General features: G+C 42.4%; 1 protein-coding gene across 4 annotated transcripts in view; it reads left to right on the forward strand.

Annotated features, from left to right (window-relative positions):
- Positions 1 to 27070, forward strand: part of LOC131575634 (sodium channel protein type 5 subunit alpha-like) — a 210234-nt gene that overhangs the window by 120840 nt on the left and 62324 nt on the right. For all 4 annotated transcript variants that reach the window (XM_058831335.1, XM_058831337.1, XM_058831338.1 and 1 more), the window contains exon 16: positions 19189 to 19656. In XM_058831335.1, coding sequence (XP_058687318.1) covers positions 19189 to 19656 — 468 coding nt within the window. The remainder of the gene's footprint in view (positions 1 to 19188; positions 19657 to 27070) is intronic.

Here is a 27070-nt window from a genome sequence, read left to right on the forward strand (position 1 = left end):
TCTTCCATAAGACTGGATTTAATTCACCAACTCACTTACTTGCATAAATCATCAGACCCAAAAGTTCTGGTAGCTAAAAAGCACCATGAGCCCTTTCAAATAAAAATACTCCTGTGCAAAAACTTTTACCTGTAACTTCATTGCCATCTGTGCCAGCAAAATCTCTCTTTTAACTTGCTCAGGTCCTTTTTTCTCCTCTGAGTTTCAAGAGTCAGTTCTGATAAAGAATATTATCCTGAGGTTGTAACTTATTAAAGTCTAAATGTTTCCACAGTATGTGGAGGCATGGAGAAAATCTTGATGTAGCATTTCTATACATGCATCTAAATGAAATACTTTTATCTGTCACATCTGCCTTATGGTGATGTCTGTGGTCACTTTCCCAACTACAAAGCTGAGGATTATGGAGAAAACGTGCTCTTGAACTCCTGTAAAGTCTGTAAACTAGTGTTGAAATTGTTACAACCACTGCAATCCTGTGGTATGTTCAGTGATTCACTTTGCAGGTCTTATCTAGCCTCACTATCATAAATTCAAAGGAATGGTGGAAGAAAAGCCAGGAAATTTAGTAAGTGCCCTGGGCAACATCGTGTTATAGAGCAGTCCAGTTGTTGAAAGGAATTTTAGTATATCCTTAGTCTTTGGGTTGTATTCATATATCCTGAAAATGTCTTGGACAATTTGTGTGCAATGCCACACAAAACTATATTTAAAGCTGGTCAGCTGAGGAGTGAATCATCTTCAAGGAACTAAACTTTACAATATAGCGGGAAAACTATGAGCTGTGTAACTGCCTCTTGCACAATAAAGCTGTGCTGCTATTGCCAGGTGGTGTTTTAGAGTAATTGAGGCTTCTTTAGAAGGTAAAGCCTAACCAGACAGATCATAAGAATTTCTTCCTCATTTGTAAGAGAGAGCTTCTGAAATAGCCAAGTTAATAATTTAACTTGTTAAATTTTTGTAAAATTATTATTTGTAAAAAATTGTAAAATTAACTTTTTGTTAATTTTTCAAAAGGGCTTAATGTATTTTTAATGTATATTTTTGTTACTGAGGAGAACAAGGAAAATCACCAAGACAGGTATAATTATGATGATGTAGGAGAGTTTGGGTCACCAGGCAGGTCCTGGTGCCCCCTGCTCTGGTGGGTCAGCTGGTGTGAGAGTCAATGTGACACCTCTCAGGGCACAGCTGTGTGTGCTGGGTGCTAAGACTGTGCATGAATAAAAGTGACACTTCCATCACAGAATCACACAGAATCACAGAATCACTAGCTTGGAAGAGATCTTCAAGATCATTGTGTCCAACCCATGCTTTAACACCTCATCTAAACCATGGCACCGAGTGCTAATTCCAATCTTTTTTTAAACACATCCAGGGATGGATGGTGTCTCCATCACCTCCCCAGGCAGACCATTCCAGTATTTTATCATTCTTTCCGTGAAGAACTTTTTCTTAATGTCCAACCTAAATTTCTCTTGGCATAGCTTAAGACCTTGTCCTCTTGTTCTCTCAGCTTCTGTCTGGTGAAAGAGACTGACTCCCACCTGACTGCAACCTCCTTTCAGGGAGGTTGTAGAGAGTGATAAGGTCACCTCTGAGTCTCCTTTTCTCCAGGCTAAACACCCCCAGCTCCCTCAGTGGTTCCTCACAGGGTTTGTGTTCCCAGCCCCTCACCAGCTTCTTTACCTCCTCTGGATGCGCTCCAGCATCTCAACATCCTTCTTGAACTGAGGGGCCAGAACTGGACACAGAACAGTGTCACAGGCAGAACAACCTCCCAACCTCACTGGGTGTGCATGATGTATGCTGGCCAAGCCACTCTTACCCTCTGGTGGCCACCAGGATGAAGTGTGGCTCCTGCCAGCATCTCTGAAGTGCCACCAAGGGAAGGACAGCCTGATGTGGTACAGAAATGCACTCACAGACTCTGCTCCTGCTCCAGCTGGGCTGTGTACAACCCAAAAAGCATCTCTGAGTGTAAAATCCACAGAGCTGCAGTGCATTAACTGGCCCTCAGGGCTGAGTTCTGGGCTGCTGTTTTCTCACCTCTGTCCCATCCACACATGCCAGTGCTTCCATGGCACATCCACCCCTATTCTCCAATCCACCACAAGCTGGCAAATCACTGCTGCATTTCCCTGGTGGATCTTGCATTACTGGAGTCACAAGCATGTAAACTTGTAGGGTCTGTAACCAGGAAAGTGGTACCTTAAGAATTTTCCCTAAAAGCAAAGTATAAGAGTGGGATTCCTCCTTTAGGATCAGTCCTAGCCTGTTTTTTATTCCCTCAGGAAAATATTGATGACATTTTCTGAGAACACAAAGGTAGAAAGCACCACCAGTTTCTAGGGTATCACACTATCCTGTAGGCAGGATTGCATAACCATTATTGAATTAATGCATGATGCATGGAATTATGAAATACAAAGTGTAAGGTCATGCACTCAGCCCTGTTTAAATATTTATGTTATGATCCAGTAGCTTACCAACAGAAAATGTTAGAAAGTATATGTATCAGTCACTGTGAACATCTACATCTGAAATAATTACATGGAGGTGGCTTTATAGTCAGATCTGTCTAATGGAGTCTGTGAAGTCATAGAATATCTTACCACCCAAAAAATATAAATTTATTGGGCTAAATAACCCCTAAAACTACCTATTTGTGTTCCTGATGTCCTAGGAGGCAAAATCAGCTGTAGAAATCCCCACATGGCTTGATATGTTGACCCAAGAGGACCTTCTGGTCCTGTGTTTTCCTATGGTGATTTCAGTGCCTGTCAGCAGAGCTGCTCAGCAGGGTTTGGATGAGATTTGAATTGACCTCTTTGGATAAACTCAGTAGAAAGTTTTCTCTGATAAAGTCAAATGTGCCTGAAACCTATCTTTCTGTTCTGCTTCCACATCTCAGGAAGCCTTTATGGATGTTTTTTCTGTTATAATTTGGCCCATGAGAGGCAGAAATATGGAAATGTCACATTCTTTGGTGGAAGAGGTTTGTGCCTGCCTACATGCCTTTCCTACAAGTCCATGTAAGAAGGACAGATCCTTGAAGAAGGAAAGTCCCACTAAACCTCCATCAGGTTAAAGTCAATGGATTCTCAAACTGGTCAGACACCAACAGAACCTCATTATGAGTCATTCACCACATTTCCCTGTTGAACAGACAAAGTCTGTTGATAAAATGTGTTACCAGAGCTGTTCCGACAGACACACAGTTCTGCAGCCTGGCAAGAAAGAAAAATCAAGTTCCAGGGTTTTGAGCAACCTGGTCTAGTGGAAGGTCCATGGCAGAGGGGCTGAAAATAGGTGATTTTTAATGTTCCTCCTGACCCAAAGCAGGAGATGATTCTATGAATGGGAGCAATGCAGAAATTCTTTGTGCTTCCACTTCATCCTCTTCTTTTACAAGAGTCTCCCTCCTGACCATGAGAACATTGTCCTGAGCACCACCAATGCAATCTGGATGGGAATAATGGCCCAGGGGGAGAAAGGCAAGAAAGATGAAGGGTCATTTAGCATGGATCCTGGCCTGACACATGTGCAAGAGAGAGATTTGGGATTGGAAGGATCGTTTGGATGGGGAAGAGAAACGACTATAGCTTCATGTGAAGCTTAATCTATGAAAAGAAATTCACAGCTATTCCCTGCCCTGAATCTCTTTCCTAAATAACAAACCCTAAGCAATATAAGGTGTCACTTGGTCCCATGTGTCTATCTAATACTTTTTTTTTTTGCTTTGTTTGCTAAAGTTGCCTTTCGTTCAATATTTAGAGCCAAGAAAACAGATCAAAAACCACAAAAAGAGGCAGCTGAAATGTGTAGTGTGTAAATGTGTGAGGCAGGGCTGATACTTGCATGGTCTTCAACATGGGAGCTTTGCTTCTGTATAAACCCTTTTCTAAAATTAATTACTGTAACTAATTGAGCACCACAATCTCTGATTGAGGAACATAAGAGTGAGTCCATGTGGCCACTTGTGGAGGAGAACTGGTAGCCCACCCTGTAGGGATCCATCAGCTGCTGCATGGGAGCTGCACAGATCTATCCCAGCTGGAATATCGTGGCCAGTGCAGAGTATGAAGAAGTTTAATAATATGGATCTAGATGGTCTTTTGCATTTGCCTTCCAAGCCAGAAAATGTCCCTGAGCACATTTAATTTATTAGTGTAGGAGTGTCCATAAAGTCCTGTCTCACTCAATGCTGACGCTTCTCCATCACTGCAAATTTCTCAGCAGATCACGACTGGGCTTGAAAGAGGCTTATGGTAATGTCAGATTTTCTCTTTGTTTAAATGAAATGGGTACAGAAAACGATCATTATCCCTGGTGGTAAAACCAGAAGCAATAGCAAAATAGCATCTTACAGGCCTGGGTAAAAGTGGATTACAATTTTACATTTCAAGAGCTCAGACAACCAAAGCATATTAGGATGGTCAAAGTTGGTCTGCAGATGGAGATTTGTATTTCTGCCTGACATGATAGGGCTGTCACAGAAGGAGGATATGTCAAAACCCCACACTTTTAAAAGACAGGAAGCACTAAACCAGGTTATTTCAAGACTATAAAACTTTTTAAAGGGTGATGAAGGGTTGTTTTACCCCAAAAAGTACAAGGCTTCTTTAATTCAGGTTACCTTTGTCAATAAATTAGTGAAAATGGAACTCCTATGATATATGATAGCACTTTTCCAGCTGTCTCCTTATTTTCTTTTCAAATTATGTGCAAATCTAGAATATCAAAGCCCCATTTTTGTGGTTCTTACTGTCTATCCCTAGAGAAATGCTTAACTCAAAGGTTCCAGCAAGACTTACTGCCCTGAATCAAGTAATTATTTTTTGCATTTAATAACAAACATGACTTACTCATGGGGGCCACTGAAAACATCCACTGTGTGAATAAAGGTTAATCTCCTTGGAGGAAAATGTAGTATTTATATTGCATCTAATAATTAATATAAATGAAGTGGAATTTTAAAATATTGTGTACCTTCTAATTGCAAATCCAAATGGGTTAGATCTGCTTGCTGGAAATTAAAGTACGTTTGGGAAGAAGGTATGACAGCCCAAATTACAACATTTAGGGTTTATATTTTTAATTTTCAAATCAAAATAGAGGTCTGCAGTGTCCTCAGGCTTTACATGTTGTACTTCTACCTCTATGCACATACTCTCCTTGGGGTTCATTGGCTCCACTTCTTGCACAATGGAAGGAAGAGAGGATAAGATGCACCTCTGTGAAACCTGTGGAAAAACAGCTTTTTGCAATGAGCAGGGAAGCCATAGGAGATTTGAGGAGAGTTCAGGTTGTCCCAAGCCTGATAGGAACACTCCCTTCCCTCCCCTCTGTCTGCACCCCAATGCTCATGTCCTGGATGCTGCTGTTCACCTTATCTGCTCTTTCAGCAGCTCCCAACATTCTGGAAATCTGCATTTGTGTTTTGGTTACATCAGCTGAGAGGGCCAGCAGATAAACAGGCAAGAATAGGCATGTCAGGAACAGTCACCGTCAGGACAGACAGAATCTGCAAAGCGGCGAGCCAAGGGCGCGTGGGGCACCGGGGAGGAGGAGGATTGATCAGAAAGCTGCAGGAGCCATAATGAGAGCTGGGAAATACTGGCAACAAGGGCTGGAGAATCTGAGGGTCCAGAAGAAGCCAGGGAGCCCAAGGGATCATTAGTGAGAAGTGGAAGTGTCATTTGAGTCTGTCTCATCAGCTCGGACACTTATGTAAGGGAGGCGAGTTCCCTTTCCCGCGTCACTTGCGGCTCGGCAGGAGAACAGCCCAGAATCCGTGAATCAGCTCAGCTGGGGACACAAAGAAAGTGGTGTCAGAACAACTGTCAGCATGTCACCGTCCTTCCTCCTTCTACTCATTTGTTCTTACACTACATTTGGCGTGATACCAGAGAGCTCAAACCTCAGAGGGAGGCAGCCAAACCCCAGCACATTTCCCAGCTTCTTCCTTCAAAATTTCCATGCCAGATGCCTGAACACTCCGTGTGTCCCAAAGCAATTGTAGCTATTTGTATTCCCCATTATCCACCCCTTCTTGAGAAGTGCCTGGGAAGCAGAGCACTCAGGTAGTCAATGCTTTTGGGCAAACATCTGACTATATCTACTTTAGTATTAAACATCCTCAGGGTTAAAAAAATGTCCACCAGAAACAGATGGCATCATCTGATGCTTAAAAAAAATAAATCCTGACACCTACCATCAATCAGTCCAGTTGCCTCTGATGGCTCCTAGTAGAGATGGAAAGCCTCCATCCTCTTGTGGGTTACTTTAAATGCAAAGCTTTTGCCTGACACTCCAGGCTTGAAAAGCAGTATGATTTACCAGTATCCACATAAATACCTATAATTTATTTTATTGGGTAGATCTATCCTGCCCCCATGTGTAACACCAGATGCTGGTTCTAAAACATCTGGGGAAATTAACCTTGTAGTATTTATGATGAGCCATCAAAGACTGCTGGGTTTCAAAAAATGTCATTCTATGGTAGATTGAGAGGAGTCTATTCAAATCTGGGAGGTTTAGGGCTGCTTCACTCAAGATATGTGAGGGAAATGCACCTGAAAATAGATGGGAGGAGTGACTGCTTTCAAAATCTGCTTCTAAAAAGTAATCTGCTTCTTTCTGTCACTTCAGATTTATAAGAGCCTGTATCCTGCTACAGGCTCAGTTGTTTCTTCTGAAGAGTTGAGTCTTGGCACTTGGTGACTAAATCTGAGCTTGCATCTTGTGTTAGGGGGCAAGTGTGTTTGCAAGGTATTACATGATGTTCATGTTGAATATATACTAAAATCTGACAATTTTTTCCCTGCAATATTCGTCCACAGAAAGGTAGATATTTGAAAATACAGCTAGCTCGAATCCTTGTAGAAGCTGGCATGCAGAGGAGGAGTGAGTTTTTGCTTCTGATGCAGGTCAAAGGAGGCTGAAAACAAAAAGTGGTCTAAGGCTTTTTTTTTTTTTTTTTTTTTCTTAATGTATTTGTGACATAAGGAATCCCCAAAGCAATAATCCAAAGAAGATTCATTAATGGACTGTGACAGATTTTGGCATTTGGTGCAGATTTTCATCAGTAGAATTACAAGTATTGCTTCTTAATCTATAAATGAGTCATTGGGATATATCAGAGAGAAATAAAATCTGTTAACAATGCTAGTGCTCTTCCATAGGCATTTATATAAGGGAATACAAAACTATCTCCCATTAACCTTTATGGGTGCGAGGTGTCTTGGAAGTAAGAAGGAAGAAGAATGGTAATACATTAATTCAATAGACCAAACCCCTTGGAAACTGTCCTCATGCCTTTTGTTCCAACTGTGTTTCCAAATCAGAGGTATTCCTCTAAAAATATTGTTTAAGCATTGACTCCATTATATGAACTACTGATAAGATGAAATATTTTTAATAAGATACAGCATATGTATGTTTTATGTTCTCATACATATTTTATTTGTGAAGGTTCTAGTGGATTCTCTGCTGAGATTTGGTTGTATTCCACGGGGTTGAAGGGGAGCTAAGTTATTATTTTTAAAACTGAAACCCTGTTGATGTTTTAAAACCCTGTTGTTGTAGGCATCAGTAGGGTAAACCTGCCCATTTTTTTTGTACTACATATGTCCTTTATGAATAGTGTTAGTAGGGGTTTGTCAGTAGTTAAGTTCTTGCTAATAGCTGACAAATAGCTGGGTAGTTATTAAAAATCTAGAAAGCACTGAGTCAAATTTAATTGGGCAAGAGTGTGCAAAGATAGGTACAACTAAATGTGTCTCTTTTTATTAATGTCACAGTGCGAGTTGTCTGGATGTCATTGAAAGGGTAATGACAACAGAATTATTCCTAACATGTGCTGAGGGAAAGGCAAGGTTTTCATGCTAAAACAGACCAGGTGGTGCAAAATTAATACATTATTCACTACTCCTAAACATCTTATACTTTTGTTTATAAAAAACCAAACTGGTACAAATATTATTTCTCTTCACCAAAACTAAACAGGGAGCTGTTCAGTCTGACAGTTGCCTCTAGAAATACCTTGTTAAAAAGAATATGTGAAACAACCAGTGAGTCATGACAGACTTAACCTTCTTAGCAAGTGTATGATATTTATGAGACAGTGGAATTTACCTTTCCCATGTACAGTGCACATTGATATCTGGATTTCTCCACTCAGCACATATGCGGCAATACAGTCTATGGCTTCCCAAGGAAAAATGCTGAATAATACATTTGGAAAATAAGTGTAATGCACAGATCAGACACCAATTTCCTGCCTTTTGGGGTCTTATTAAAGAGTAAGAAATTCTTGCAGTCAAAGGGGTCCTGCCTTTCATCTCCTGCTACCATTCCACATTTCTTCCTCTTCATGAAATTCCACTTGTCTGTGTCTTACCTTGTTAAACCTCTCTAAATTCAATAAACCCACTAACCCACACTTACTGAGGAGAATCTCCAACAGATACAGATCTACTCCATCAATTTTATATTACTGCAAACAATGCAAAGGAAATACAAGAATCAAACCTATTGATTTTTCATCTCTCTTACAATTTTTATTTCTTTGCTGCTGTTTAAGTTCATTTTGTTCTTTTTCCTTGACTCCAGATTCATGTGCTATTTTTTTGTTTCGTTCCTATTTTGTTTGGGTCATACTTAGCCTGAATCTTATTTAAATCAGTTCTAATTGAATATGAACCACATCTGCCATTCCTTTAATTATTTTCTACCTAAAATGTATTTTCTTCCATTTTGATCAGTTCTGGCCTTCATTGTCCTAGAATCAAAGCGTGGTTTATGTTGGAAGGGACCTTAAAGATCATCTCATTCCAACCCCTCTGCCATGGGCAGGGACACCTTCACTAGACCAGGTTGCTCTAAGGCCCTTCCAACCTGGCCTTGAATTCTTCTAGGGATGGAAGAATCACAATTACTCTGGGAAACCTCTTCCAGTGCCTCACCACCCTCACAGTGTAAAATTTCCTTTTGTACCTGATCTAAATCTCTCCTTTTTCAGTTTAAAGCCATTATCCTTTGTCCCACCAATCCATGTCCTTGTCCAAAGTCCCCCTCCAGCTCTCTTTAACCCCTTTAGGCACTGGAAGGTTCTGTAAGCTCTTCCCAGAGCTTTCTCCTCTCCAGGCTGAAGTCCCTTAACTCTCTCAGCCTATCACCACAGGAGAAGTGATTATAATTCCCTTTTTCACATTGCCTCACATCTCTGCTGTAATCTTCCTTAGAGCAAACCTCCTCCTGTTTCCATATTGCTTTGCATTTTGGCTTTCCATGACATCTTTTCAGAGCTCCATCTCACTGTGTATCTTAACTTCACCCTTCCCAATACACAAGGAAGTTCCAAGATGCTGTCCTGAAGCCATTTGAAATTCTTGTAATTAATTCAATGCAAAAGGGGTTTTATGTTTGACCAAGTTTTGCCATCTGTAGGTCATAGTCATATTTTCTCATGAAAAGGGTGCACTCCAACTGACCTGAGCATTTGGATTGAAATATACTTTGTATTTTCCATGCTAAATTTTCATGGAAAATTTCAAAATCTTTGGGGATGGAAGGTTTTCATGGAGCTCTACTTGCAGTTTATGCCCTTTTTCCTCTGTTTTCATCCTCCTCCCCATCACAATTTCCCTTCTGTTTCTGGACCCCCTCACACAGATTCATTCACTGAAATTGCACAACTAAGAACACTCTTCTGCTCCTTGTGTTACAAACTCTTTTATACAGGTGTTTCTTCCAGGAGGATTTCCATGTTCCTTCCCCTCTCCTGCAGTTCTCTTGCCTCCCACATTTGGATGTTGTTCCATCCTGTTTCTGGGAGATTCAGAAAGTGCAAAGTGCTTGCTGAAGAATCTCCATTCAAGAACACAGATTTCCTCTAGAAACTGAGGCAAGAAAACAAACATTATGATACATATATATCCCTTCCATCTTGGTTAGCACATTCCCTGGCTACCCCATCCCAGCTGCTGCCTGGGCATTCAGGGAACTGGACATTCAGTGCCCTGGCTGGGAGAGCAGCCACAAAACCATCCTGCCTGGGGGAAGAGAAGTCAGCTGCTGGCCCTCAGGGATGGGGAACAGGCCTTGGCTGGTCTTTGTTTACTACTGAGATGCAATTTTTAGATCATAAAAGGGCCAAGCTGCCAAGTTCTCAGTTCCTGCTTTCTCTCTAGCAGACTGGCAGTGAGAATAAACCCATAGAAATGTTCTTAAGGACAGCTGACACTGTCAAATTTCTCCTTTGTTTACCCATCTTGCACTAAAAATTTTTAGTAACCCCTGTTGCTATGATTTCTACCCAAGATACAATTAATAAAACAGTTTTCAAATTTCTACATCAGCAAAATGCCTTTGTATTTTCTGATATAAGAAACAAGTCAGAGATGAGATCATCTTGCCTAGAAACAGGAGTTTGCATTGATCATGTGGTGGAGCACAGATTTGGATTGAAGGGCACTGGTAGCCAATCTTGGAGTGCTTTACTTATGTTTCTAGTAAGTTTTCTCTGAAAAGCACAGAGCCAGCTTTAAAGGATAAGGACATCCACCTCTTTCCCTTCTTTCCCATGGATATCTCCCTGGGAATTTAGGAAGCATTAAATGTGCAGGATTAGCTACAGCTGAGCCAGAGGCCCAAGGGGATGGGCTGACCACTGAGATCACTGTGGGAGCCAGGAGCAGGTGCTGGCAGATGAAATGGGTCACTTTTTAGGACAGCAGTGAGGTGTGTGTGTGTCAGCACCTCCTGTCTTGCAGGACATGCCTTTCATTTTGGAGATGTAACTGGCACCACTGCTGCTAAATCCTCCCATTTCTTTAATGAAATGTGGGGGTTTGTCCCACTTCTGAGTCGTGGGGATTCTCCAACAGAGGTCTGTGAAAGCCACAAGCCCAGCCATGATCTGTGAAGGCAGGAGATTTCATACTGTGCAAAATTACTGGTGGAAATCTATTTTGGAGATTTTCTGAAGGAAGGCCTCCTGGCTCTCAGGCAGCTCTATCACTTTGTTCTGCCCTCCCAGAAACCTGCACTTGCAAAATGAACAAAATCAGAACCTCCTTACACCTCCCAAATTCACTGTAGAGGTATCCTTTTCACATTTCACTTAATAGGAGAGTGTGATTTTGTGATGGAGCACAAATTATAATATTAAACCTGGGAAATAGATTAGAAAGTAAGATTTTTAAACGAAACCATGTTCTCCCTGAAGTAGAAAAAAAAAAAAAAGGAGAAATGATAATATTAATTATTTCTTGACTCTGATTTAATTTTCAAGTCTCTGGGCCTACCCTCATGCTAATTTTTCTTGGGTGTAATATATTGGCCACAGGAAGCCATTACTTACTGTGCATGTTACCACTGGTTTTCTTTCAGTTTTACTCTGTTTCCATGTGTGTTTTTTCATCCTTTTGGTTCTCTGTGGCTTACCTTTCCCCAGCTGTTTTCTGCCATGTGTGAATGAGAATTATCTCTTGATCTCCTGTCCTGACTGCCCAAGGGACATGATGGCCTTGAGATGAATGAGGACAAAACTTAGCACAGTCCTTGGTCACAACTGGGTGTCCCCCTCTGTGTGGAGGTGTAGGATCTGAATTTTAAAAGGATGACTCCAGGAATCCCACTCTGCCTGGACTGGGCAGTGTCCTCCATGTGAGGCCCCTAGGGTTAGGCTTGGTGTGATCTTCAGGTAAAAAATGCAGAGCTTAAGCATCCAAAATTAGAGGGTTTTTTCTTGTCTCTAATCATTGTATAATAATTGGTAGAGCAGCTGTTTTTTTGCCTGAAGCCAGTGAAACTATTGCAGGAATAATGCAGGTGTTTCTCACTGATCATCACTCCTTGCAGGGAGCAGCAACAGCAAAGACTCTCCAGTGTCTTCAGTCGGTCCCACACTGTGCAGTCTGTCTTGCTCTCTGATTGTCCTGACATCCTCCTCTGTAGGACAGCCTAACACTTTTGTTGACTTAGCAGAAGGGTAATTGTCTCTTTGTTTGCAAACAATAAACTTTCCATAGTTTCCCTAATGTTTTTTGTGGTACGTTGAGCCTTTAACATCACAAACACAGCTGGTGTTGCTGGGAGAAATTATCAACTGGACTTGTCTCACAGCACGTTTTGTCTGTCTAGACAGTGGTTTGAGAAGTCCACAGCAGCTCTGATGGAGCCCTCACTACTCTGGTGAATTAATGTTGTTTTGATATCTGATGAAAAACCTGCAGGAACATGTTTGTTTTTATGCCGTGGCTCCAGTAGTGGAAAGAATTTATCTGACTCCACTCACCATCTCTTCCTCCTCACATATAACACTTGGAGACTTAGAATTTCAGATCAGAAAACACTTTCCAAAGACTCATCTTCTAATGCTTCTAAGGGACATACTTAGAAAAAAATAACCCTGAAAGTCATCAGCTACAAAAGAAACCTAAGTTCAATAGTTCTTGACCAGATTTGGAGTGGTACAATTTGTCTGCACAGTAATATGCACGTAGGTGGATAACAAATGAAAAAGTCCTGGCAACACGAGGCAACCAGCAGACTGTGGTAAGAAGTGTCATGGGTTGTCTCAGATTTATGTTTCCAGGACTGTGTTTTAAGTGACAGGGACACAGGCACCTCGCTCTCCCAGCTTCTGGGGGGCTGCAGGGCTGGGGATGAGGGGAGGCAGAGCCTAGAGGTTGGTCCCTCCTCTGTTAAGTGATGAGAACAGGATTGAGGAATCTGCCCCATTAGTTACAGATACCCCTTTAAACTCTGAAGTGAGAAATTGGGTGATCATTCCCAGCCCATCAAACACAGGTGAGCACAGCTGCATCACTTCTCTGCCCTGCACTGCTCAAACAGCTGCACCAGAGACACCAAAACTGCAGGGAAACATAAAGTTCAATACCTGGAGAGGAGAATGGCCAGTAAAACCCTCAGCTTTATTGTAAATACCACAAAAACGTTCAGGGTAGGGGGAACACACTCAACTCACCCCGTTCTTAGAGTCCGCCTGAAGATGGCTAAAGCTGTATCAGCCTCTCTACTTATTCTTCACAGGCCAGAGGTGAAATTAAGCCATTTTCTCTCCTTTTTCTGAGTAAATAGAAATCATTCACATGAAATTACTGAAATTGCAGCCACTTTTTGCATATGAAATAATTATTCTTACCATATTATTTAATTTTCTTTTCTTTCCTAAGGAGAACATCCGCTCTCATTACCGTCATGAAGTAGTTCAGAGATTTTACTTAGGAAATAGACTGTATTTGCTGTGTAGTTCTTATTAAAATTAATTTTCTTATATTTAAACAGACAAACCAGTTATTTCATCTAAGAGATTAATACAGATTTGATGAGAAAAAAATTCCTGTTGGAAGAATTGGTATTACAGTGGTACTACAGTGCCCCACAACCCTCCCATCTGCAGCTGCTGTCCTGCTTGCGGGTTCAAACACTTTCCACTTGGGAAGTGGTGAGGCTGCAAGGCAGGAAATTTGTATCCCCATTTCCATGTGCTTTCCTAGCTCTTCTAGAAAGAAAAATGAAGGAGATCAACGATGCTCCAACCTGTGCTCACCCTCACTTGCCCCAGGCCACAGGGACCTCTTGCCAATCTTGTGCTATCATGATCATCTTGACAGTGAGAAACTAAGATATCAGAAGAATGGGATTATGAGATTGACTGCAGGATAAAGAGAAACTGGGCTGGGAGGATATAAGCTTCTTATCCAAGCACAAATAGCTGAAAGAATAGGAAAGGGAATATAGAAAATAACTGATCATGTAAATTGCTTTTTGCAGGAATACTCTCTCTTAGATTTTGCCCTAGGATGAAAACGTACAAAGGATTGGAAAATACACTTCCAAGGAAAGAAATAATCCTCCAGAGAGACTGACTACATTACTGACCTATTACTGCAGATCTCATTCTTAAACTTAGATCTAACACTTAGTACAATGAAAGCCCTTTCTGAGCAATTTCTCTTTGCAGCTTAGTGGATTTTGCTACAGTAAACAAAATATAATAATTGGTACCTATTTTGTTAGGCTTGCTAGAATGTCTCCAAAGAACAAACTGCCTCTTTCCCATCTGTGCTAGCCACAGAACAGTGCAGATGTCCACTGCCATCCATGAACAGGAAGGAAGAAAATCAGATATTTTCACTGGTCAAAGAATGCCTGAAGAGCTTCTTCCTGTTCTGTATCTACCAGGCACTGCAGGTGTATGGACCCTGTTTTATCCACTATAAAAAAAAGTATTAAATGAGTAGCTGGCAATCCTGGCAGGTACTTCACATGCACTGTCTGGCCTTTCCTATGCAGCTGAGTGACAGAAGTGACAATGATCTGCCATAGGGTTACAGTTTGGATTAATGGCTTGCTTTTTGCATGGTAGATTTCACTGATGGGGGTATTTTCCACTCTGTACCCTGGTGTTACAGCAAAACCTGCTTGGCTGGCTCCTAGGAGATTTCCACAGGGAAGCAAGGTGTCAAATCCCCTCACACCAGTGAGGGTCCAGGGCAGTGAATGCAGAGCTGAGTCAATTCACAGGAGCTCAGGAGGCCTGCACATTGTCTGACTGAATGACAGATGGAAGGTTAAATACATAAAGATTTATATTGCTACACTTTTGCCAAATCAAGGTAAATAAAAAGGTGGAAGGGAAAGGAAGATGTAGCCTCATGCTTTTGTTCCAAAAGTATTCTAGCTTCAGCAGTAGCGCTTGCAGATACATCTTCAAACAGGATTTGATGAAAAGGTGTCATCTGAATTGAAATTGTCTGATTTTGCCCTGTGTTGACACAAAAACACACAATGGAGCCAAAATATTAGACCACAGCCTACCACAGCAGCAGAAGTACCTGCCAGCCTCCACCAGCAGTCCCCACCTAGAGCTTTTTGGGGAGGATGGGTGCTACCAGCAGCCTGTTTCTCCCCATGGATGGGGAGCTTGGAATCAGCCTCACAGCTCCAGGCTTCTGTGCTCTTCACCTGCTGCCACTCCAGAACTCGTGCAGCACTTGGCACTTGGTGCTGTGCCTGACCTGTTACCCCTGTGCTGCTGCTCAGGGTGGGGCTGAAACAGCCTGAGCTGCCCTCGGCCCTGGGGAAGGGGTCTGGTGGTAAAGGCAGGTCACTGCTGTCCTGGAGTGGGACTGTCACCAAGATGGGCTGCCTGGCCAGCTGCTGGGTGTGACAATGAGTAACGTTGTTAGTCATATGATTAATTTTAGATAGTCCTGCAGGGATCTGGACTTGATGATTCCATGCTCCATTCCATTCTCCTTCCAGCTTGAGATAGTCTGTGATTCTGTGTGGTTTATTTGACCTGCATCTACCTTTAATCCAGCTCTGAGACACAAAAGCCAAGCTTGCTTAGTTTCCAGTGGGCACTGCTCAACTCCTCAGCATCCCCTGGGATGCCAGACTGTCTCCATTGTCTACAGACATCCTGGGAAAACTCCAGCTTAAGCACCTCAGGGAGGCACCTGACAGAAGGCTGGATTAATCTGATCACTTGTGCCTTATACTGGCACTGCCAGAGTCACGAGCTTTGGAAAAGGCATTAAAAGTGCGAAGGTCGACGAAAGCATGCAGGATTGTCATTAGGCTAAAAGCTTAACATAATTATACTAAAAGAATTTGGGGTTCTTTGAGTGCATCTGTCATTTGATTCCCAACCTCAAAGACCAATAAAGTGACCTGCTTTCACAGTCTGGCTGCTCAGTGTCACTGGAAAGCAGATTTCTTTTTAAGGGGATCCGTATGGACATACGAATCTGCCACTGCTTTTGAAAACTGAGGTAATCTTTAGTTTGCTTTTACTCAAACTGAAAGCACTGTGTTAGCAGCCAGGAGCACTGGGTATCATTAGTAACCTTTCACGGGAAAGGTGGTGTGTCATGGGTTAGGCATGTATTTTTCTGGAAAATGCAGTGTACAGTGAAATGTAGGAATAAGTAAACATAAAGTGCTTATTCAGCAGTTCATTCTGTTTGAATGCCCAGCAATGCAACTCTGAGGTTACCTGCTCATAAAGGAAGCAGGGAATGATATTTGAGATTTATTTTTGGCTAAAGGCATGAAGTGCAAATAGCTCTTTGTGCAAAATGTCAGCTGCATTTCTAGGAAGCAAATAAGATTGCTTTAATAATCCATGGTAAATAACAACACTAAGGATGCTGCCACCTATTACATGCACCTGCAGGTGTATCTAGATCTAATGTATATATGTCTGAAATAAATACACTAAAGTGAAACACGGTGTTTCAAACCTTTTGTGAGCAGCAGAGTTAAGTGCAGGATGAAATTCAGCCTCAGATAACGAAATTCCTGTACATACGTGGAGATATTCATGCATGGAGATGTCTGAGCTACCACTACTCTGCAGAGGTCTAGGGCTTGGCTCAGTTTTGCCTGAGGACCACTGGGGGTGCTGCAAGGTGTCCCTCCCAGCCTCCAGCTGGACACACATGTCCTATAACAGCGTGTACTTCTGGGCAATTGCCTGAGGATGACTCGGGCGTGGAAGGGTCAGATGGCACTAGACATATTGGCAGGTGCATGCAGCCCTGGCATGGTCACCTGTGCTTGGTCACCCTCTGTTGTCCACCAGATGAATGTCTGATTGAAATGGGGCTTAGATGCACCAGTAGACCCTCAGGGTTTGGTGTCTGAGGCTGGAGGCAACTGCCATCCTTGATTAGCAATTCAGTCCCCTAAATTTGGTGAGTGTGTCTCCTCCTGCAGCACACTGGGATGCCCTGGTTGGGTGGCAGCTGGAGCTTTGGGAGGACACAGACCTTGTGTAGGTCTGGTGCAGATATCTCAGACACCCTCCAACATCAGCAGATGCCTCTGTAAAGGTAATTTAATTGTACCTGTAGAGTCCAGAAGATTTTTATTCTGAGTTCCTTCATCCCCTCCCTTCCTCCAGCTGCTTCCTCTCATATACACACATGCTTATTTTCAGGACACTTGTAGCAATGCTGTTATCTCTGAGACCTCCTCCTGCTGTCAAAGGAGTTGAAATTGGCTAAAGGGGATCTACCAGAGCCCCCTTCCCTGATGGGCTCCCACCTGCCTGGCTGCATGTCCCCTGCTCTGGTTTCAGACAGCATCACTTGCAATACCTGCAAGGGGGTTTGAAAGGAGATTGATTCCCACCAGGCCCCCACAGCGGTGACCAGACCCACACAGGCTGTCAGAGTGGTGGACCAGCTAAGAAACAGTTGGCTTTAATCTCACTTTACCTTAGAGCAGGGCAGTGCTCAGGGCAGAGATGGTTTATTCACTGGTTCATAATGGACAGGGGCATCTGCTGTGCTGCCAACTGCTTTTGTTTTTAATCACAGTGATTGCAAAGGGTACTTTACAAAACAGCACTGGCAGGGCACTTCAAACACAGTGTCATCAGAGTGATTAGGACCAGGTTTTCAGAATTCTATCCCATATATTCTGAATATTTGAAATGAGAGAGAACAGGGTAAGGGGATGATAGCAAAAGATTGTGGCTCTTTGGTAAGGCCCAGTTAAATAGAAGTACTTTTTATGCTGTTTATGTTGGTCTAGCAGTGTTATCAACTTCAAGTACTGTCAGAAGGAGAGAAATCAGGGGGCTTACAGGTATTTCTGGTAGCATTAAGAGATCACAGAGAAAATACCTGCACAAAGTCCATTTTATTGCTGTAAATGGCAGGAGTGCTGCAGCAGTGACCTCTCCTTGGCAATACCCAGAGCTGGCACCCACCCACCTGGTACAGGCAGCAGTTGAGTTGATACCAGGCAATTTGGGATTGGTTTGTTTTGGGGTAAATATATTTTAGCTGATATTGGTTTGAGTCACCTTTGTCCTGTTCCTGTCATCCCAAGCATCCACCTCCAGTGTGAACATTTTGACCTGATAAATCCAGCACAAAAGCTGTAATTTATTTCTTCTCAGTCCAGGAGCAGATGTAATGTTCAATATACAGCAACTGGTGACCAGCCTGTGAGATATATTACTGGGGATGGCCTTTGAGAAGAAGCTGGTTTTATTTATTGGATATAATTGTATTTATTTGGGGCAGGGGTCTAAAAAGATGTTTAAACCATCAAATATGTCGCTTAAATGCCTAGTTGTGTCTAATCTTGCTACTCACTGCCAGCAAAAGTAGAGAGCTCTGAAGTGGCAAGAAAAAGAGGAAGGTAACTCACAATCTCAAGTTCAGTTTGGATCTTTTTGTAGACCTGTGAAAATCTTCAAATAGTTTTTTCCCTGACTAGTAACAGCATTTTCAGGACCAAGCCTGCTTCAGGAGTGAGTCCTGCTTAGATTTGGCCACAGTAATCTGGTTGTGATGGCTTGTTTTAGCCTGGAGGGGAAAGTTTTTGAAGCTATATGACCTCTGAGGTGTTTATTCACAGTCACAATAGATTTCCCTCATGGCCCAGAGGATATTTAAAACAAGACTGCCTGTGAAAATGCATACAAATGTTTAGAAATGTTTCGAAATGTACAATTTGGTTGAAGTGCCTTGCCTATGTACATCATTGTCATAGAATCACAGAAGTATTCGGGTTGGAAGGGACCTTTAAAGGGCACCTAGTCCAAACCCCTGCAGTGAGCAGGGACATTTTTAACTAGTTCAGGTTGTTCAGAGCTCCATCCAACCTGACTTTGAATGTTCCCAGTGATGGGAACCTCATCTTCATCCTCATCTTCAAAAATTTCTTCCCTAAATCTAGCCTGAGACTCCCCTCTTTTATTTTAAAGCCCTTTCCCCTTGTCATGTTACAACAATCCTACTAAAAAGTTCATCCCCATCTTTCCTAGAGACCCTGTTTAAGCACTGAAAGGCCACAGTCAGGTCTTCCCAGAGCTTTCTGGGGTTTTTTGTACTCTGTTCCTGAGCTTTACGTTTTATTCTTCATGTTTTGGGGTGTTGGAGGTGGGGAGGGGGGAAGGGAATGTTGGAGTGTGTTATTATCCATGCTAAACTTCTGCACCTGAGGTCAGTGTGTTTGTAAATGCCTGCAGACTCCTTTTCCTGCTGAAACCACCTGTAATTAGAGGGATTTCCATGATGGTGTTACGGTGCCACCGATGAGATGAAACTCAGACCCTCCTGTTTCCAGGACCGAACATGTACCCTCCACATTCAAAGTTCACCAATTTCCTTTGAACTTGACTCGTTTCAGGTGCTCAACCTGTTCCTTGCCTTGCTGCTGAGCTCCTTCAGCGCCGACAACCTCTCAGCCCCAGACGAGGACGGGGAGATGAACAACCTGCAGCTCGCTTTTGCCCGCATCAACAGGGGCCTTCAGTACGCCAAAAAAGCCGCGTGGAACTTCTGCTGCAACGTCCTCCGGCACCCCAAGACCACGGCTGAGAAGAAAGCGATGATGAAACTGGCGGCCCAGAACCCAGGAGCCCTCAACAACTGCGTGAACAGCCACACCACCGCCGAGCTTGGCAAAGACATGGAGAACCACAAGGAGAACCGAGCTGAGGATGGGGTGAATAAAAATGGAGAGAAACACCCGGCAATTACAGATGATGACTTTATGACCAATCCTGACCTGTCCATTTGTGTTCCTATTGCTGTGGGAGAGTCGGATATCGAGGAGGAGGATGAGGAGCAGAGCACCTTTACAGAAATGGAGCAGGTAGGCAATGAAAATGTTTCTTAATTTCAGCTTATTAAGATGTTGTTACCACCCTTGGACTGGATCCATGGCTAGCAATGCAAATGTCCTAAGGCCTAATCCTGCCTTTGATATTCTGCTAACTTCAGAAGAAGTTACAGATGCATATCCAAGAGCAAAATTCAGTTTCCAACAAGAGGAATTTCCTTTCTTTGCATTCTTTTAATTTTTCTAGATTAATTCTTCTAACCAGAGCAATTAAATCCTTTCTCACACACAGACTGATTCTTTTCCCTTTCAGCTGAATCATGGGAATGCTACAGAACAAATCTTAGGTTAGTGGAGGATTTTCCTCAAAATGAGCACTGTCTTGGTTTGCTTGTGCGACAAGAATTGAAGGCCAGGTAGCTCTCTTTAAAATACAATAAGACAGAGGAGGATATGATGAGGCACCAGAGAAAGAAGGAAGATGTGTTATCATTTGTATTCTGACAAGAGAAACAGTTATTCTCCTGCTCTTTGGTGTGAAATGGCAGATTTTATTTTTCTTTCCAGAGCACTCAGTAGTAAAGGCTGAAAAATCCTGTGCAGTTTGAAGTGTTGTGTGAAATGAAGAAACATCTTCAGGGGAATGCTTTTCTTTCTCTCCTTCTCCCCCTCTCCCTTTTCTACCAGCTTTATCTCTTGGCTCCACACACCATATCTGGCTAATGTTTTGCAGACCCTCCAGCCTTGATCCGGCACCTTCTGACGCTGGCTGAAACCAGTGGAGTTCAGCAGGCACTGGATCAAAGCTCCTGCTTCAGATCCAGCTGTCAGGGGGGATCCTCAATGTCGTGGTTGAGAGGTTTGAAAGTCTGAAAGCAAAATAGTTGTTAGAGAAGGAAGGACTGTCATAAAAATATCTCCAAAGAAGGACTCTGCGTCAGGGATTGGGCACAAATCAGCTGCTAAAAGTTAATTTGTGCTGCTGTGTTGGGGAAATCTCTTAAGTGTCAGTGCACCACCAAAAAGTCTTTCACAATCATCATCTCACTGGGGAGGGGAACAGCAAGAGGTCAGAAAATCACTGAGCTCCACTGTCCACATAGAAAACCAGGTAACAAAATTACAAGTCTGCAATTTTTTGGCAAACACTTTTAGGGTGGGTTTTTTTGTGTCTGTTTAGGGACTATTTTATTGAAATCATCTGTGGATCAGTGTGGGTAGCATGAATAATATCCAGTTTTTCTCTTTGAAGTCCTTCTCTATTCCCTGGTTGTATTTGAACCAACAAGCAGAGAACATTCAAAAAGTGATATTGGAATGCAGTAGATGAAGAAGAGGATTGGAAAAAAATAAGTAAATTTCATGAATTGAGATAGAGTTTAATAGGAAAGAAAATAAAGATATAATAATAATAATAGTGGAAATAGAATATGCAAAACAAGTGATGCTCAAGGCATTTGCTCACCTCTTGCTGATCAATGACCAGGCAGTTCCCAAGCAGTGGCTCCTGGCCAGCTTTTCCCCCAGTTTATGTACTGAGCATTTATTCTCATTCTGAATCCAAAACATGGTCCTGTACCAGCCACTGGAAAGAAAAGTAAGGCTCAAACGAGAATTGTTTGTTACTATCAGGTGATCTGTAAATATTGCCTAGTGTATATGTGGATAATAGTGTATAAATATGTTTAATTATGGAATTTTGGGGTCGGTGATTTTTATTTTTTTTTAATTTTCTTTTTTGGTCTTTAAAGATGCCCACACTTTTCTGCTATGTCTAACAGATAGTAACAATCTCAAACACTCTCAGATTTTTTTTTCCTTCACACTGAAAGCAAAAGCTTGTTGAAACTTTGCACTTGAGCGTCCATGAGGTCTGGAAGTGTGTGCCTGTGCATGCTCATGGGTGTGTGTTGCACCACTTTATCATCCCCCTCTCAAGATAAATAGTAACATTCACAATTACAAGATAAATCCCAGCATAGGGCATGGAGGGCTTGGGATTTTTATGTCTTAAGTGCAGAAATGCAGGTATCTGTTTAGCTGCACTATGTGCTGGTGGGTAAATCTGTGGAAGAAACAGGTTACCATCATTTTATGCTGTAAATGTGGAATTAGAGCTTTATTAAGAACTATTAGAGTTGTAAGAGAAAGAGCTGATGTAAAAAAACAGGCATTTCACTGAAACAATATTATGAATAAAAGTTGATTTGGAAATATTAAGAAAACTCATAATAGTTTCAATAATATTGAAACGTCATCACATGTAAGAGAAACATTGGGGATTCAGAGTGAAACAAAATAGGGGGAAACAAAACCCAGTAGGAGAAGCAAATCAAGATATGCTTTCCCACTGTATCTTTTAATGAAATTCTCAGCAAACATTGGAGGAACATTGTCGCATTACCGGGAGATATTTGGATTGCAGTGAAATAATGTGGTTCACTGCTGGCATGTGCATTAAACAGAAGGCATGGAGTTGAGAAATGAATTAATTAGCTTTGTCACTAGTGCTTTCCAGGCTTGGACAAACAGCTGCTGCAGGTCACTGCTGTTCCCCTGTGCAGAGCCCTGATCAATGGTTTGCAGTTTTTATCTGCAGGTCTGAGGGGTCTACTGCTGAAAAGGTCCAAACAAGCAGCAAGTTCATATACCCAGAAAGCAATTTTAACAAATTCCTAGAGGGGAAAATGTGTGTGTACAAGGCCTTTCCAGCTCAAAAACTCAAAATACATTGACATAATATATAAACAAAAATAGGAAGAAGCTTAACAGCAGAAATGATAATTGTGTGATGAGCTTTGCATTTGCTTTTCTGCAAAACCCTAATAAATTTGCACAGCTGTAAATATCTCCAAAAGGAGCAGAGCCATGAGAAAGCAAATGCCAACAAATTCAAAGATCTATCATTTTTAGTGGTGCCCATTCCAAAGATGTATGATCTTTGGACTCAGAGTAAAATTCTCTTGACCAACATGTGGGTTACTGCAGAAGAAATTATTGTATCTGAAGGCTGATATGAAATCCCAATTCCCTGGATATTGAGTTGTGGGGCATTACACTGGGCTGACCCTTTGACCAAGGACATCCCTGTGGGACTGTGGGGAATAAACTTCCTCACTCGCTGCCAGAAGCTTTAATCCTGCAAACCCCAACTCCATGGGTGTCCTTACCTCCTCCCCTCCAGGATGTCCAGGATAACCAGATTAGAGCTCCCAAAGGAAGAACAACATGAACAAGAGCAAAATTTACATGATTGCACTGAGAGGGCACAATTAGGGTGAAGTATCATTTTTTGCAGAGGGCATCACAGAAACCAAACAAGAAATACCAAGGGTATGCTAAACATTCAAATCTATTCCAACTCTCCCCTAATTACAATCCATATTTTTACATATTTCAATATTTTAGTATGTACAAAGGGAATTTGTATGTACAATTACTTCTCAGGAGAAGACAATGTACCCTGATTCCCTTTAAAGTTGTTGGCTGACCTGGAATTGAGCAGCCCTTTGGCAGCATTGCCAGAACGTATCTTCCTCCTCCTGCATGTGGATTTTGGTGCAAGAGCCTGGAAGAGGAGGTGACAGGAGATGCATAAAAAGGGATAATGTGGATGAATGCCTCTGCAGTGCACAGCTAGTAAACCTACACAATTCCTACACACCCTTTACACTTTCTCTGTCAGCTGAAGATCCCAGACCAGATATCCTGTGCTCCCATCAGTCTGACTTGCCCAGTCTAAAAGAGAGAGGCTAAAGGGATGCTGATCTTGGGCAGAACCACAAAGTTATTGATCCCAATGGGTGTTTTAGGGTGAGGATCATCTCAGCTTGCAGCTACTGTACCAATGCCAGGCTCTTCCCAGAAAGTCACAAAACTACTCTAAAATAAACCATTGTGGCTATGAGAAATGGGCCCCAGAGCATTACACACGGCAGCTTGAAATTTCAGATGATGAGAAAACCTTCTGTGACTACACATTTTCCTCTGAGTAATAGAAATGTCTAAGTTTAAATTTCAGCTGCCATTTCTATTATCAAAGCTTGCACTGGCAGCAGCCGTCTTCCTGAAAGCGACCAATTTGTGGCACTGTCATTGAGAGGGTTTTGAAGGAGTAAGCCCACCTGATGGCTCCCAAATCTCCTTTCATTACTGAGATGCAAGTGAGATGCTCTGCTAGCTGGGAGGGTGAGGAGACACCTGTAGCCCACACACCCAACAGTGAAAGGATCCAAAAGAAAAGCAGAACAATGAAAGTCAGGCACAAGAAATGAGGAGTGAAGCTGAGAAAGAACCGCCTTGAGCTACATTAATTTGTCACTGCTGTGTAATATGTGTGTTGCTGCCGGTCACTGCAGCATTTAGTTTGTGTCTTTAACTAACCCCTTCTCCTTGGCCTGTTCATAGTCCTGCAGAATTCTCTTCCTCACAGCCCACAAGACTTCTTAAGGATTTAATGATTTTAGCCTCTTAAGGATTTAACGATTTTAGCCTCATAATGAGAAAAAGAATAACTGTCTATCTATTTTTTCCCTGTCTTTGACATGTAAAATATGGGTTGTCCCAAAAGCTCAGCAGCAGCCACAGTAATGTGCAGGCTGCATCTTCTCAAGCTTCTTTTGGGTTCTCATTTTTGCTTCCTAGGTGGTTAAAATGCGGAAGTTACCATCTTGAGCCTCCACAGAATGTTTTGTAATTGCTTTATGACCACCTTTCCATATGTGGCACCACCTTTCAGTCCCCTGCAGAAGTAAGGAATAGATTATGGGAACAGCAAGGTGATAGGACAATTAAGTGGATACAGTCCAGTCCAGCTAATGCAATGTATTATACAGCCTGCAATTCAGCTACAATGAAGGTTTCAGACATCAGAGGTGTTTGTACCATTTACATTAGATATCTAAGTGCAAAGCTTTTATCTTCAAAAATTTCTGCTTTAGTTTTCTTCCCTTTCAAGTGGCCCACAGCTGAAACCCAGACCAGTGTATGCCCTTTTCACAGTGACATCACTTTTTCGTTCAGAGGAATCCTGTGATAAATGGACCGAAAGGAGGCTCCAGATGAGTCATTTTGGATGTCCTAAATCAGCCCCCAAAATGCAACATCCTACACTTACAATTAACTCTATCTTGCACCTATTACCACAGCCTCAGTGAGGTTCAGGTTTTTGGGGTCACTGTCTGGATCCTTTTGTTCATCTGAGTTCCTACAGGCAGGAAATTTTAGTGGTACCACCTAAAGAAATGGCTCTACCCTTTCCTTGTCATTTGAGTCAGTCCAGCAGGGTTGTTACATCTTTCTGCCCTTCCTTAAACTGAGTTACCACATGTGTTGCCTTACTCAAACCTCTCATTTATGCCAGCCAGCAAGGCCCTGAGGAGAAAGCCCATCCTGCAGTGGCCAGTGGCTCTGTGGCCCGTGGCCACATGTCACACTCAGCCCCTCTGCAGTGACAGAACCCGGTGTGGAAGCCAGTTTTCCGCAGAGATCACACCTTTGTGCCTTCACTTGCAGTGCCATGCCGAGCCAGCAGCACTTGCCTGCTCGTCTCCAGGAAATGCCATTATTGATTTGTTCCGATGGAGTGGCTAATTGGGTCATAGGGAAAGTGCTGGCTGCCTGCTGCCAGGACCCCAGCTCGGCTCCAGGCACGCACACCCTGGGAACACTGACCTTCTGAGCTCCCTGCCCAGCTCCCAGTGCCCCCCACAGCCAGTCTGGGTCCATTCCCTCGCCTCTGGCTCACCCCTGGCTGCAGGAATCCTCAAACTGCAGAGAGCTGCTGCTGCTGTGTCTCCTGGGGCTCACCTTTCCCTGACCTGGCAGGGAATATTGCCTGCAGGACTGTGATTTCCACTGCCTCACAGGCTCTCACAGCTTCCCACCTGCACAGCTCCACTTCTCGCTGGGATTCTCCCAGACAACTCCAGGCACAGCAGCAGCTCTACTGTGATTTTCGGGATGTTTGGATCTGGGTCTGCTCAGAGGACCCAAGGGCTGGTCATTACCTGGATTTTGCACACTGGATGGGGATTCTTTGCTCCAGAGCACACTTTGCTCTCTCAGTCATATGCTTTTTTTCTCGACTGACAGTTCTCCCACTTTGTACACCCCTGTGAAAACTTCAGCAAACATATTTCCCAGGGAAATCAGGTTTCCAGCTGTAGATGAGTAACTGCCTCTGTACACATCAAAGATAGAGCTGGCTACCCCTCAGTCCCTATTCCATTGGTGCAATCTCTATATTGCCCTGAACTGGATCAAAACCCTGAGTTTTTATCCTCTTTTCCCCTTATATATTTCAGAATTAATAACTCATTTCATTTGACAAGGTCAAACTGTTTCTTATGGCTTTTCTTCCCAGTTTCTACCAGTAAGAGATTTTGAGGTCAGAGAGGACCATAGCATGATGGTTTTGCTTTCTCATAACACTGAGTCAAGGACTGCAGCTAATTTCTGCAGACAGCCTGTAAGTTTATTTTAGCTATGATACGCTACATTACATTTTTAAGTTGGAAAAAAACAAAAAACAAAAAACCAGAAATTTCTCAGGTAACAGAAAGTTCACCATCTGCATGTGGACTCACATCTGTTTCCTTTGTATACAGTGGAAATTTTATTGTACAATTCCTGTTCATTACAAACCTGCTTCTAAACCTGAAGGGCTTCTGTAGAAGTCAATGGAATTATTCCAGGTTGATGTAAGCGTAGCTGAAATTATTGAAAATTGCTATAAAAATTCCAGTGCACAAAGATTTTGTTATAAAAGTGTTTGTGGCAATATCTTATGCTCCTAATACTTCTAACACCTATAAATCAGAGATATCATGAAGCCATGTGTTTATTTGACAGGGTACATTAATTTCAGCCTTTTACTGCAGGAAATATACTTTGCTGTCAGGAACCCTAATGCCCTTTTCAAACAGTATTTATATTCTGTCTGTTTGCAGTTCCAGTCTGTGGGACACATTCTCTCTGAGTGTAAGTGGATAAAATACCATTGAATCCTGTTGATGACTCCCCAGTTCTCACTGGGAGGAGAGTGAGCCCACATGTGCATGCTGCACACAATAAATCTTACAGCATCCTTCTTGTCACCTTTATTTGGGCCAATATTTTTCTGATCATTAAGTAAGATAGCGAGGGGGCGGTTTCATTATTATTCTGTACATAGTTTGCCTGGATTTATCACTTTTTAAGCCATATGTTTTGCTTTGTGCTTCTTGAAAACTGTGTAGAACTCAATTATTAGCTAATTATTTTTGGCAATAGAAGAGAACATTTCCGGATTTATTGTCTCCAGAAGAATAGCAGCAAGGGCATTAGAAAAAAGAAAGAGGACTGTAAATCCCAGCAGCAGATTTAAAGCACCTGTGTCCTCATCTTGGCTTCTACACATAGAAAGATGCTTGTGTTTATTTTGTGGCAGTGGAGTGGAGCAGAAACT

The sequence above is a fragment of the Poecile atricapillus genome, chromosome 2 (assembly GCF_030490865.1).
Source record: "Poecile atricapillus isolate bPoeAtr1 chromosome 2, bPoeAtr1.hap1, whole genome shotgun sequence".
In the NCBI taxonomy this organism is placed as follows: domain Eukaryota; kingdom Metazoa; phylum Chordata; class Aves; order Passeriformes; family Paridae; genus Poecile; species Poecile atricapillus.